The sequence below is a fragment of the Protopterus annectens genome, chromosome 7.part0 (genome assembly GCF_019279795.1).
Source record: "Protopterus annectens isolate FY-2018-M chromosome 7.part0, PAN1.0, whole genome shotgun sequence".
NCBI classification, from domain to species: Eukaryota; Metazoa; Chordata; order Ceratodontiformes; family Protopteridae; genus Protopterus; species Protopterus annectens.
The window spans coordinates 112097577-112112218 of NC_056739.1; the positions used below are offsets into that span (position 1 = coordinate 112097577).

At 38.0% G+C, this 14642-nt stretch overlaps 1 protein-coding gene across 2 annotated transcripts in view; it reads left to right on the plus strand.

Annotated features, from left to right (window-relative positions):
- The window catches only part of IGFN1 (immunoglobulin like and fibronectin type III domain containing 1), an 877552-nt gene that overhangs the window by 521757 nt on the left and 341153 nt on the right, over positions 1-14642 (plus strand). For both annotated transcript variants that reach the window (XM_044076544.1, XM_044076545.1), the window contains exons 19-20: positions 8674-8979; positions 9628-9716. In XM_044076544.1, the coding sequence (XP_043932479.1) occupies positions 8674-8979; positions 9628-9716 (395 nt within the window). The remainder of the gene's footprint in view (positions 1-8673; positions 8980-9627; positions 9717-14642) is intronic.

A 14642-nucleotide genomic window follows, 5' to 3' on the forward strand; every position in this document is an offset into this window, starting at 1 on the left:
GGAGGCATGAAGTTTTATATCTTTTAGGTTAGATCCATCTATAAATGGTATGGATTTAGGACTTATATTAGTCTTTAAAACATGAGCGTACCATACATTAATCCATTTTGGAAAGGATTCCGCATATTTTGGGATGTGGTCGACAATTAAAATAAGTCTATTTGCGCATATTAGATCGTAGTAGAGTTTAAAGTCTGGTAACCCCAGACCTCTTTTGTCTTTAGAGAAGATAAGTTTTGTTATAGCTATCCTTGGGTTTTTTGGAAACCATATGAACTTAGTATTTTATAGATTTTTTTTAAAGAAGTTGGTAGGAATAATAGCGTTGCTAGCGTTAAATTGGTATAATATTTTTGGTAAAATATTCATTTTAATTGCTGCCACTTTTGATAGAACTGAAAGTTTCATTAGTTTCCATCTGTCCAAGTCATTTTTTATGTTAGTCCAGGTTTTAAGAAGATTATTTTGGTAGGAGTCTTTTTGGTTATGTTTGAAGTTAATTCCTAGGTAGTGGAATGCTTTTTTAACTTAAATTCTGTGTCTGGGAGAGGGTGGGGATTTTGTCCTAATGGGTTGATTTGAAATATGAGGCATTTAGATGGATTTACTTCATAGTTGGAGGCTTTTGAGAAGATGCTGACTGTTTTTATAATCTTACCTAAGTCCGTGTTAGGTGTTTGAAAATAAATGATCAGGTCATCAGCAAATGCTGAGATTAAAAGTTTATTATTAAGTATTTTAGGTATATGGTGAAATGTTTTTTGCGCCAGGTAGATGAATAGGGGCTCTATATATAGATTAAAAAGATAGGGGGAAAGGGGGCATCCCTGTCTTGTACCATTTACTAGTTTTATTTTATTGGAGACAAGTTTATTTATGACCAATATGGTGTAAGAAGACTTATATAGTGCTCTGATTTTTTCTATAAATGTATTTGGGATATTAAATTGTTTTAGAGTCAAGAAATGGAATTCAAGGTTGACCCTATTGAAAGCTTCAGTAGCATCTAATGCCAAAGGGTATCTAGGGGATTTGTCTTTCTCAAGAAGATGTATGGCTGCATCGAGGTCAGGGTGTTATCCCATGTTTGTCTCCTTGACATAAAGCCAGACTGATCTGGGGATATAATTTTAGGTAATAGTTTTTTAATTCTATTTGCTAGGACCAGGGAGTAGATTTTAATGTCAACATTTATGAGGGAGATAGGTCGATAATTAAATGGGTTGGTATTGTCCATATTTTGTTTATGAATAAATATAGTTTTAGAATTGTTTAGGTACAAATCTTGGAAGCCATGCTTGCTAATATGGTTAAAGATTTTACATAGGATGGGGGTCAATTTAGGAGCAAATGACTTGTAAAAATTTGATGTGAATCCATCAGGGCCTGGTGCTTTATTACTTTTTAGGCCTTTTATTGCTTCTGTGATTTCCTCTGTATTAAAAGGATCTTCTAAAAGCAACACTTGTTGGTCTTTAATCTTAGGGAATTTAAGATCTTTGATGAAATTGTTAAAGTTTTCTAATGAAGGGTTATTATGAGGTCCATACATTTCCTTACATATTTTTTCAAATATCTGTATTATTTCTTGAGTATCCGTGTAAATTTCGTTATTATATAAGATTTGTGAAATTGTTGTCGGGGTATGATATATATTAATTAATCTTGCCAAAAGCTTGGAGGGTTATTGTGCCCAATGTGAATAGTTAGTTAAAAGCTTCATTTTGTGGAATGATAAGTTCTGAGAATGGAGTGTGTATAGTTCTTTTTGTTGGGCAAGGAGTTTTTTTTTCAGTTCCGGTGAAAATTTATGTTAGAGCAATACTTCAATTTTATGGATTTCATCTTTTATCGAGTTTTCTTTTTCTTTAGTAAGTTTTTTATAGTAGGAGCCTTTATGGATCAGTAATCCTCTAATTTTGGCCTTATACGCTGCCCATATAATGTCAATTTTGATGTCAGAAAGGGACAGATTTGAATCTAATTCCTCTAATTCTTTGTTAATATCATTTATCACTTCTTCTTTGTCTAAGAGGTTAGGGTTTAATGTCCAAGTGAAGGATTTTTCATTCTTAAATGGGTTGGTTACTGGGATGATATTTATAGTTATCTTAGAGTGATCTGAGAGGAATCTTGGACAAGATGAGTATACAGTTTTATCATTGATTAAGGAGTTGGAAATTAAGAAAAAATCAATCCTAGACCAGGTCTTATAACATGGAGAGTAGTATGTGTATGTGCATATATTGGTGGAATGGGCTTTTGTATAGTAAGGATCACACAGGCAATAGTCTAGCCTCAAATCTTCTAGTGCTCTCAATGCTCTCTTAATATTGAATTTGTTTTTGCTAGTTCTGTCTTTTGCAGGTTCATTGACCATATTCCAGTCACCTCCTATTACAATTCACGATTTGGAAATTTTGATAGCAGGTTGTATATTTGTATAATAAATTTGTGTTGACTGGCACAGGGCCCATATATATTCAGGAAAATGGTAAGTCTATTTGATATGGAGTTGACGGTTTTAAAGCAGCACCACCTACCCTCTTTGTCCATACCCAAATCTATTACCTTTTCTTTAAAAGATTTTTTAATCAGAATAGCTACTCCTTTTAAGTTAGTCTCCCTCCCTGAGGCAATAATTGAAGATATCCATCTTTTATCTCTGTCTTTATTCCAATCCACATCTAGCAAGTGTGTTTCTTGTAAAAAGGTAATGTCTGAGTTGGACTGGTAAATTAAGTGCAATAATATATATTTTTTTATTTTTATCCCGTAGGCTTCTGATATTCCAAGAGCTTATTTCACACATTTACATACAGTGAGTATAAATTCTAGAAAAATAAATGCAATACTTGGAAGACTCTCTCTCCAATATGAATGTGCATATATACAAGTCGTAGAGTAGGATAACTGAATCTATTGCGGCCCTAGAGTCTCTCGTTACCCCTACTGTGCCTAGCCACATACCTACTACATCCGAGAGACTATTCAGAAGAACAAACAGTACTCTAAGTACTAGAGCAGGAGCGTATTGGTTTGTTTGAAATAGAAGCAACTGTAAGAAAAAACATATATACAGAATATACATAATAAACTCAGCAATACAAGGTGTGAAAAACCACTCCAAAAAAAAACCACTCGCAATATCCTTGCCCCATTTATCAGGATAATTATTTTTTCCTGATTCTGGTATGGTAGGACCAGATTTTACATATCTTGAAAAATAAGGATAGTTATTAAACAACATATACCTTTATCTTATATCTATTGATAATTAGAAGTATTAATGTCAGATACCACATGGATTATGACCTTAGTAATAAGGGCAGCAATTATTTCATTAAGCGACACTTAATGACATTGTAACACAACTAACTAGACTAGGCTATACAATGCCTCATTTCTAAACCGTGTTGTATATTCGTTTTGCAAAAACAGAAGCTGTATTCTAGTGAACATACATCACAGCATCAGAGAGTTATGTTGGGCATATATACCTTATCTATTATATGCCCAATAGTACTAATGACAGACAGCATATGGATTATGACCTTAGTAATAAGGTAAGCATTAGTTTCATTAGGCACCCCTAGTGACATTATAGCACAACTAACTAGTCTCGGGTATATCATGTCTCCTTTCTAATCTGTGGTGCATATTCCTTTAGCAAAAACAGAAGCCGTATTCATGCATTACTATCATCAGAAAGTTACTTTGGGCTTATACAAATTATTTATTATATGACTAGTAGAGGATTATACTGTAACTAATTTCAATTACTGTGTAAGAAGAGAAAGAGAGGAAAAAATATATATATACATATATATATATATATATATATATATATATATATATACATATATATATATATATATATATATATATATATATACATATATATATATATATATATATATATATATATATATATATATATATATATATATATATATATATATATATATATATATACACACACATATACATACACATACATATACATACATACACACACGTACATAAATATGGTATGTATTGTACAGTAATGGTCATGTTCTCTTTTGATTAATTGGCCTTACATATATTGGTGTGGGAAAATACATAACCTGCTGATTACATTCATTATGCAGTCAGACATTCAGAGCCCGATAGTATTTGTTCCCACTTGTTACACTACAATCAACATTCTTCTGTAAGATGTTTATTTCTATCAATATTAAAATGCTTTTTAATACTTTACAGAAACAAGTGACTCAAAGTTATAAGTTTTTCCTTTTTGATATCCTAATCAGAGAGAGAGACAGCAAAAAAAAAAGCTGTGTTAGTTTGTTGGCAGCTACAATAAATTACCCCACCTTCTTTTATTTTTGATTTCCATCCTGTTTCCCTTTATTTTCTTCAGAAATTAAGCAGAAAATAGTCCATTTTATTTTCTCCCAGTGTAGAGCTCCGAGGATGCAAGTGGCAAGAAGTCAGCTTGAGAGTTGTGTTACAGTTAAATCTTTCCCCCGTTTAGCCATAGATTTGAGGTAGGACCAAAAAGTTCAACTTGCTGTTTACATGGACATCTCAATTAGATGTTACAATCCTTTCTTTGGAATGTTGCAATGATGGTTATGGCTTGATTTAGGCCTTCAAGTTGCTTCCAGCCTGTTTGAGATGGGTACAACAACTTCAGTGAGCTTTTTAGGAAATGGGTGAAGTGAAAATAACTCAAGGTTAGTTATGGCTCCTTTAGAATAGCAGAGAGTATATCAGAAATGTAAAAGTTATTATTCTTTTTTCCTTTTTCTCTATCTCTCCCTTGCTACTTCTTTTCCCTCTCCCTCCTCCTTCTCATTTTAGAAGTTAAAGGCTTGGAAGTTCACCAAAAGCTTTAGAAAAGGCACTTTTAGCCTCTGTTGGTGTATTAGCAGTATATTTTTGCTCTTTATAAGTGAAAGATAGTGCATTGGGATATCTCATCTGGAATTTTATTTTTTTTGTGATGAGATAAGAGCAAAAGGGTGTAAGTGCTTGTCTTGCTTGCTTTATCTGCATAGGGAAATCTTGGGCAAAAGTGAGTTTATTTCCTTTCCAGTTCAGAAAGCCTTTTTGTTTTGCTGCTTTTAATATTTCCTGCACATGCTGACAGTTTAGTATTTTGGCATATATTTGTCTAGGATTAGCATGGTTTTGTGACCTTTGAAGAGCTCTGTGAGATCTTTCAATAACAATGCCTTTACTTGTGGTATTATTGTCTAGTAGGGATGAAAATATTTCCATTAAGGTTTTTGGTAGTTGCATTTGGTCTATTGATTCTGGAACTCCTCTTATGAGAATATTATTTCTTCTACTCCTTGCTTCTAGGTCAATAACTTTTTGTTGCAAGTCTTTTAAGGCAGTTTCTTTGTTATTTAGTTGTTGTATTTCTTCAATTCTCATTAGCTGCTGTTTTTACTTCAGCCTGATCTAGCCTCTCAGCTATTTTTTCAATTCAGATGCCAAAGTTAGATAGTTGATCTGAGAAATTTTGAATGGCACTTTGTATGAGTAGAAGTGCTGATTTTAGGTTATCAAGTGTAAAAGCCCCTTCAGGCTTGTTTTTAGGATTAGGTTTGGATGGTTCTTGTGGCTTCAGTGTTCTCTGTCTTTTAGAGGTAATCTCTTTTTCTGGAGAAGATAACTGTGATAGTTTGGTTTTTGTGGTTTGTAGATCCATGTGGTCTTGATCATTAGACATTTTTTTCCTTTGTAGTATAGAAAAGTATTTTGTCCCTTTTATTCTTGTATCTGTTCTTTCCTTATTCCTTCTATTTCTTTCTGACTGTGTTAGGCCTCAAGCTGCCATGCAGTGCTGCAGTATAAGCTTTAGAGAATAAAAAACTGTATTTTCAGTAGAGAGGCCTTTTAAAACTCCAGAAGTGTAGCAGAGAGCTTGGTTGATATGTTTTAGTTTTTAGTTATTTGTAAATCCAGTCCGATGGCAATTGATTAACACGAGGTAAATAGCTGACTGAGGAGCTATAAGGAGAGGGTGTTTACATGATATCCACCATCTTGGAATCAAGATAATGGACATGTTTTTATATTTTCTAAAAGACATGTTGGCCACAATATTAAATAAATGGACATGGCTTTTTATAGAATCAACAGAAAACATTTCTAAAAGGCAAATTCTCACATCAGCAGAAGTGCTTAAATGGTTTCACAAAAGAACAATACAAAAGTCTAAAAACAGACATTACGTGATTTCCCACACATCCCAAAAAAGATACCAAGAGAAAAACAGGATTTGAAGTGTGTGACAGAAAGGGTATATATATTAAACTATGTTAGAGGTATTTTGGTAGGAACTCAGGTTCCGAGGTAACTTGAGAATTGAAAGCCATAAATCCATCATCCATATCAGTTGTGAATGCACATTAAATTTGTAAACTACAGTCGTACATCTTGTTTGTTATAAAAATAAGTCATTTATTAGTAACTGTGCTTATAGTGAAATAGTATTGTGCTGCAAAATATATTTCTTTATCAGTGTGCAATTTGGAATGCTTGCTGCTTTAAACAGACTACAGATGCAGTAATGCAAAATTCTGTGTCCATGATTGAGCAGTAAACAGCCAGTAAGACTAAATAAATTAAATTTTTCACAAGTTAAGAAATCTGGAAGGTGGACATTTTTTAGCTCATAAAGGGTTGGGCGGATGCCTTGTGCTATAAAGGAAATTATGCTGATATAGGGGAGTAAAGGACATACAAGCACAATGATAGTGCATATCGAGGCAGTCCCACCCTAAGAAAACTTCTTATTACAGAAACATACAAACTGGATAAAAATAACAAAGGAATCTGAAATTCATTATCGGCACTTAAGAAATACTCTTAATACAGAAACATACAAATTAAATAAAGAGTAACCAAGAAATTAGCTGTGATTTACACACACACACACACACACACACGCACGCACGCACACACGCACACACACACACACACACACACACACACACACACACACACACACACACACACACACACACATATATAAGGAGTGTGAAAACAGTACTTCTAAATAAGTCAGAATAAAAGGGAATAAAGAAAAAATGTGGGTGTTAATAAATAAGCAAATGAAGGTGATATAAACGACAGCATGATTCCATCTGTTTTGCAAACCTGGATTGTGTGATGTTTCAGAAATGGAACCAAATGTTCATCAAACAGGGCCAGTATTAAGACAGAAACCTGCTTATTCTCAAGATGCAGTGAGCTTGGAGTTTGACTATATTTTTTTTTTGGGGGGTGCAGCTCCCTGCATAGGAAGACTGGGAAATTTTGCTATAGTGGAAAAAGAAGCACTTCTGATTTTTCTGCTGCTCATTTCTTTGCCAACACTGTTTCAGTAAGAATTTTGCACTCTTTGGGAAACTTTGGATGATACACAAGAAGTCATGACTGTATCATTTCAAAATGATAACTCACTGGCATAGTTGCAAAGCATCTCTGGAACACAGAAGGCCAGGACTAAGAAAGGCTATGGAAGTCATCAAAGCTATACTGGGGGTGGGGGATGGGGCAAGAGTTAACCATCATAAGGAGAGCAGTTTTTTGGGGAGGTCTGGACAGTAACTGTTATTTAGCCCCAAAAATAGTACAAGCCATCTGAAGTACTCATAAGGTTAGACCATGTTTATGTGACTTTAACAAACTGAACTCTTGTCATTATAAAAATCTGTTCACAACAGATTTCACTTAACTGGGATATGTGCTTCTTTATGCTACTTCAAAGGTTACAGAGCCTTGAACTCAATAGGACTTAATTTCTGGACCATATTTTTAAAATAAATAAATAAATAACAGGTGAGGAGGATATAGGGTCACAAATTGTGGAGTAGAGGGCAACTTGTCCAACTGCAGAAAACATTTTAAAGATATTTTTGTCAGTCAGTCTAGTTTTGCATTTTTAGGTTCTGTTTCAGTGTCATATTTCAATAAGAAGTACTACATATGGTTAGAAGACATATTTACTTTGACATCACTGCATTTTTACTTTCACAAGACTAAGGGGGAAAAAATTTCACAGATGTACATTTTATTTTCCCATGGTACAAATGGTGTTAAACAACTGCACCATGCCTAGTTCACAGAATCTGCTGCCACAGTAACCATTCAGTGTTGTGTTACAGGAAGCATATGTTGGAATGGACTGTAAGTTAAAGGGATAAAATAAAAAGTTTCCCATGATACAAAAAAATCATATGGTGCTCTGTGCATACGTTTCTTTTCTAATAAAAAGAATAAACATTGCTGAGAGGCATGAGAAGTGAATAAGAGGTCTCAGTTCTTGTAATTTTAGAACTTTCTGAATTGTTACTTGTAGGTTTCACAAGCAGATATGTCCAATGGCTTATTGGTGTACTGATTAGATAAGGCAAGTTCATTGTCATTGTATGAAAAATTATGCTGTGAATTAGATATAAATACATAGTTAAGAAGAAAAAATATTATAGCCTTTCCAGTCCCCTGTAACCAAACATAAGAATGCTAAAGCTTCTCATAATTTCAGCATTTTCTGCAAATACATGTAGTAGTCTCTGTTTTCTTTTAATACAATCATAATATAAAAATAAAATACAAATGTTCTGATGGCATAATCACCCACACCATATATACTGTCATCTGCATTTGCAGATCCTCCTGGTCCTGTGCAAGACCTCAGAGTAACTGAATCTTCCTACAGCACCATCTCATTATCTTGGTTACCACCTCTCTCCAGTAGTGATGAACACACAGCCAAAGGATATTATGTAGAAGTGCGGGCTGGTAACAGTCACTTATGGAACAGGTGCAACAACAGTCCTCTTAGAACCACCTCCTACACTGTCAAAGGACTGAAAGCCAAAGAACCCTACTTTCTGCGGGTACTGGCCATCAATGAAGGAGGACAGGGACAGCCCAAGGAACTTGACACCTATGTTCTTGCCATGCCACCACCAGGTATGTCCAGCAAATGACAGGTATGTTTTGGATTACTACTACATCAAGCTAATTCATAAAAATACAGAATATTGCTGCCTTACTTGCCACACAGTTCCACTTAAACTTCATTCTGTTTGGTCAGTACATAATATGCAGCTATTAGGACAGTGTACAATTAGAATGTGGCAAGTTATTTCCAGCTACAACCTAGTAAGTGTTTCAGAAAGCACAGTTAAAGCTATTTCATTTTATATCAGTCTGATGGAACAGCAGGACTAACAGCTAGACCCCAGATATTTCACGTGCTAAATAACTGAATGATTGTGTCTCATGATTATTGTTATTAATTATGCTTGATATCTCTGAGTCTCTTATGCAGGAGGCTGATAGTATGATGCATTTGTCACAAGGTTGTCACAGGGAGTCAGCCTGCTAGGTGGCTCAGCTGAGGCTGTGACGAGTGGTACCACCCTGAATTCGCAGATACATGTAAAGAAGGATAAGGAAGTGTAAGTCCATGAGTGGCAGACATTAACAAGAAGGCTGTACATATCAAGAACCACAAAACCTATTGCAAACTGTTTCTGTAATGTACTCTGTGGCAGCTTGCTGCACATTTAGTCTCTGAATGTTCATTTTGCTTATCCCAGCACTTTATATTTTCAGTTCGGCCCCAATTTCAAGCAGATGCCAATTTGAAACGTTTCATCACTGTGCAAGCTGGGAACATTATCCGGGTTCGCATTCCCTTTGAGGTATGTCCTTTTCTGGTTCTCTGGTATTTGCTGACAGTACCTAAGTGAGCCTGCTGTTCTACATTTGCACTACTTTTCATGGAGGGCACTTGCAATTTAGTGGCAACTGCACTGTTTGTCTTTCTACCATGAAGCAAAGCCCTGGCAATGGTAGAAAAAAATGCTCAGACAGATGTGTGCTCAATGAGCGTGACTTTATTAACTGTTTTTTTTTTCTTCCAACTGCAAAACATTACTAACTGGTTAAACATTTTATTCTGTACAAATTTAAGAGACTTCATCTTGCTAGCAGGACACTTGTCCATATGAGAATTTTTACATTTGGCTTGAAGTACTGCTTTGAAGTAAACCTGAGTATTTTTTTCATTTACAAGTACTGTTTGCTGTAAAAATAAACACCATTACTGCAAGAGACAAAAGCATATAATAATTTCCTCACCACTGTAGACACATAATGGTCAAAGACTAGATTACTATCTATGTGTATGCCTAAGTCCCTGACTACTGGATCAACCCTAAGGGGTGTGCTGTCAATATGATAGTTACCAGGGATGGATGACTTCCCAAAGGATACTATTATGCATTTCTTGGCATTCAGTTTTAGTCCATGGCGCTTACACCAGTTGTTTGTCTGTTTCAGACCCTCCTGGAGAACGTTTGTGTCAGTGTAAGATTCAATGACAGCTCCTAATTTGCAATAATCTGCAAATTTAGTCACCCAGAGACCACTGACAATGGCCTTGACATCTGAGAAGTAAATGCCAAAAAGGAGCAGTCCAAGGACTCATCCCTGAGGGACTCCACTTGTGATTGGCCTCTTTGTAGAGGTGGACTCCCCAGTTCTAACTTCCTGGGTCCTGTCTGTGAGCCAGTTGGCTATCCACCAGGTGAGATACAGGGTTGTACCTAACCTCCTGAGTTTGTCAATAATGCCTGAGTGGGTTATTGTGTCAAATGTCTTGGCCAGATCAAGGTAAGCAGTGTGAATGATTGTGCCCTCATCCATTGCTTTGGCAACCTTCTCAAAGAAGTCCATTGGGTTGAGTAGGCATGATCTACCCTTAATGAAACCAAACTGGGTTGGGTAGAGTGTCTGGAGATTTATTTATCTCTATTGATCATCTGTTAATCTTGCAAAAGAGATTGAGGTCCCTTTGAGTCAGTATTTCTGATAGCAGTGCACTCCCAAATGTGTAATACGTCTGACAAGACAAGGTCAGATGGGGGTCTATACATGAGACAGAGGTCACCTCTCATGATACCAGGAATACAGACAAAGCTTTGAGATGGTCTGTGCAGTTTTTATGATTTAGACCCTTGATCTTCTTACCGAGTAAGTATTGTAGGCAAGTGTTTTTGCACATGTACATAATGAAAAGGGCATTATATTCAATGACTGGCCTAATGAGTGCCAAGTCCAGAGGAACAATTATGTTCCTTGATCTGGACACCATATCCTTTGATATAAGCTGTGCAATGAAAAAGGACTTCTTTACAATAGTGAATATGTTGTGATCAAAGGATTGTTCATTGTTAACATAGGTTTCCAGATCTCTAACTATGGGATCAGTTTTTTGGGGGCAGGGATGTGCTGTGAATGTGGTAGTTATGAGGGAAGAGATTCTTGCTGAAAGATACAATTATACATTTCTTGGCATGCAGTTTCAGTCCATGGTTTTGATATCAACTATTTGTATGGGACAAGCCCTCTTGTAGGACCATGGTATTCTCTGTGGAGTTTATCATGTTAACAAGTTTGCAGTCATCTGCAAACTTTATCAGCCTCAGTTCCTTAACATTGACCTCTGAGAAGTAAATGCCAAAGAGAAATGTCCCAATGACTGAACCCTGGGGCACTCCAATAGTGACAGTTTTTTTGGAGGAAGTACAGCTGTCCACCTGTTTAAGTATAGATCTCTCTCTAGTTTTCTGAGAACAACGGGGAGGAATTACCAAACAAAAAAATCCCACTCCATAAGGGGCATTTAAGAATTTAGTTTTCACATTATCTGGAAATGTCTGAAATCTAATTCACCCATGTCTTCTCATTATTGCCCAAGAATCAGCAGTCCTGGAAACAACAGTTAGATAGTACCCCAAAAAAGGCAAACCCCCATTTCTCGGTCATCCACGTCCCCCGGAATCTTCTTTAAAGTTTTTTTTTGTCTATTCCTTCTAGCATGTCGAGGGATCAGTTGCTAGTGTCCTCTCCTGCTCAGCTGGTGAACCTGGGAATATTGAGGCAATGTTACAATTGCCTCATGTGGGCGGCCACGGTGGTGCAGTGGTTAGCATTGCCGCCTCACAGCAAGAGGTTCTCCGGTTCGATCCTCGGCTCGGGTGCCTTCTGTGCGGAGTCTGCATGTCCTCCCTGTGGTCGCGTGGGTTTCCTCCGGGTGCTCCGGTTTCCTCCCACATCCCAAAGACATGCTGCAGGTGGATTGGACACTCTAAATTGGCCCTAGTTGTGCATGTGAGTGTGCCTTCTGTGGAAGGTTGGGCGCCGGGCTGGCAACTCGACACCGTAAAACTCCACTGCCATTCAATGTGCGGACAAGGTGATCCGCTGTGGCGACCCCTAACCGGGAAAAAGCCGAAAGAAGAAGAAGAAGAAGAAGAAGTTACAATTGCCTCATGTACACAGACAACCCTCTCCTCCTCCCACAAAACACAAATACATGCGAGAGATGCAACTATACAGCCAAACTGGAGGCTGAGCTCTCTCAACATAGGACTGGCAAGACCAGTCAGGAGGAGAAGGTTACCACACACACTATAGACCCAGTCTCACATAGTACCATCACAACCTCAAATCATACACATAAACACACAAAGACATACTCGGAGGCTCTGATCAAAAATCTACCAAAACAGCAGAGGCCACCAAAGCAGACACCCAAACAACCACCACCTCAGAACACATCACCTGCAACACATAGACCTCACAGTCAGAGTGTCAAACAGTCACAGCCCTTAAGGCCAAACAAAATGCCAGACACACTAGTCATTGGTGACTCCATAGTCAGACACACTGGCGTCCGCTCACCAGACTGAGTAAGGAGAAGGTCACAGTAAGCTGCCTGTCGGGCGCTAGAATCCGCCACATAACGCAAGCACTCAGGTCTCTCAACAGCAGGTACAAATACGACTCAGTCATTGTCCACGCTGGTGTAAACGACCTGAGACGTACCTCCTTGGACTACATGAAAAGAGACATCGAGGAGCTCTCTGATTATGTAGCCCAGGCAGGTATGACCCTGACCTTGAGCAGTATCCTACCTTCACCAAGAATGATGCCACAATACAGAGATAAGATGATCAGCTTTAACAATTGGCTTAAACACTGGTGTCATTCAAAGGGGATCTAGTGTCTGTCTGCCTGGGATGACATGCTGGACAAGCCACGCTGCTTATGAGGACGGCTTGCACCTGTCACCCTGGGATTCGGATATTGGCAAAGGCTCTTGCCACCCCCATAGTGCCTTTTTAGGCAAGGCTCAAATTCTAAACCTACCACCCTAGAACACAAAAAGGAAATAAACTAAGGGTAATGCTGCTCAATGCCAGAAGTCTGAATCTCAAAATGCACGCACTCGAGGCCCTTCTCAGTATGGAGAACATCGATGTCTGTGCTGTGACAGAAACCTGGTTCAAGGCTCCTGAGAGCACCCCAGCACTATCAGGTTTTACCTCATATCATGCGTTCCGGCCCCAAAATCCGGACAATACCAAGAAAGGAGGGTGTATCCATATTCATCAAGGACTCCCACACCTCAAGACTGGTTGCAACGCACGATGCATCGGAGACCATCCAGGTGCAATTAACCATAGGCAAGACTGCTCTGCAAATTGTAGCATGTTACAGGCCACCTCACAAACTCAGGAACCTCACATGGCCTTCCTGAAAACACTAGAGGGATAAATGTATCACCAAACACCATCATACTAGGTGACTTCAACTACCCTAATATAGACTGGGAACACTACTCAAGCCCAAACACCCTAGCCCAAAAGTTCCTGGAATTCATAAACTCAAATGCCATGGAACAACTAGTTACCATCCCCACAAGAGGAGATAACATACTTGACCTCATCATCATGAACATGGGAGCACAATGTTCAACACCGAAGTATACCCCTCACTGGTGAGATCAGATCACAAACTAATCTCGCTGGAGGTCCTCATCCCACCCCACCTGAAATAAAAAGACCACAGTAAAGAACTTCTCGAAGCCGACTTCACACTTCTAAAGACTAGTGTGGTCTCCTTTAAGGCCCCGAGCGGCGGAAAACAGTACACATGCCGCTGAATCACTTACAAATGCCTTCTACCAGCACCTGCAGGACTGCATGGATAAGGCAATCCCAAGCAAAACAAAGACTCTCTGTACCAAAGGCAAGCGTCCAGTCTGGTGGACCCCAGCCATAAACAAACTCTACAACAAAAGGAGGAAGCTACTACAAGATAGAGCAAAATCCTTAAAAGGTAAGACACCCTTGATCACTATAAGTAAAAACTAAGAGCGCTCATAAAATCATCCAAAGCAAATTTTGAGAGAAAAATAGCTAAAGACTCAAAAAGACAATCATAAGGCCTTCTTTAGCTATGTTAGAAACCTGGGAGGAAACTCCCAGATATGCTCAGAACTAGTTCAAAACGATGTGAAGATTACTGATCCTACGGACATTGCCAACATACTGGCTGACAGGTTCAGTGCAAACTTCTTCCCTCCCCAAAGGAGAGATATCTATACCAAATGATTGCAGCCCCCCAAACATCTCCAACGCCCAAGTGAGAACTGCTCTCTCCAAAGCAAAAAACACAGCATCCATGGGACCTGATGGTGTCCCCGGCTGTGTGCTCCATGAACTCAATGAGGAATTAAACCCACAGCTAGGACAGCTGTTTAATCAGAGCCTTACCTC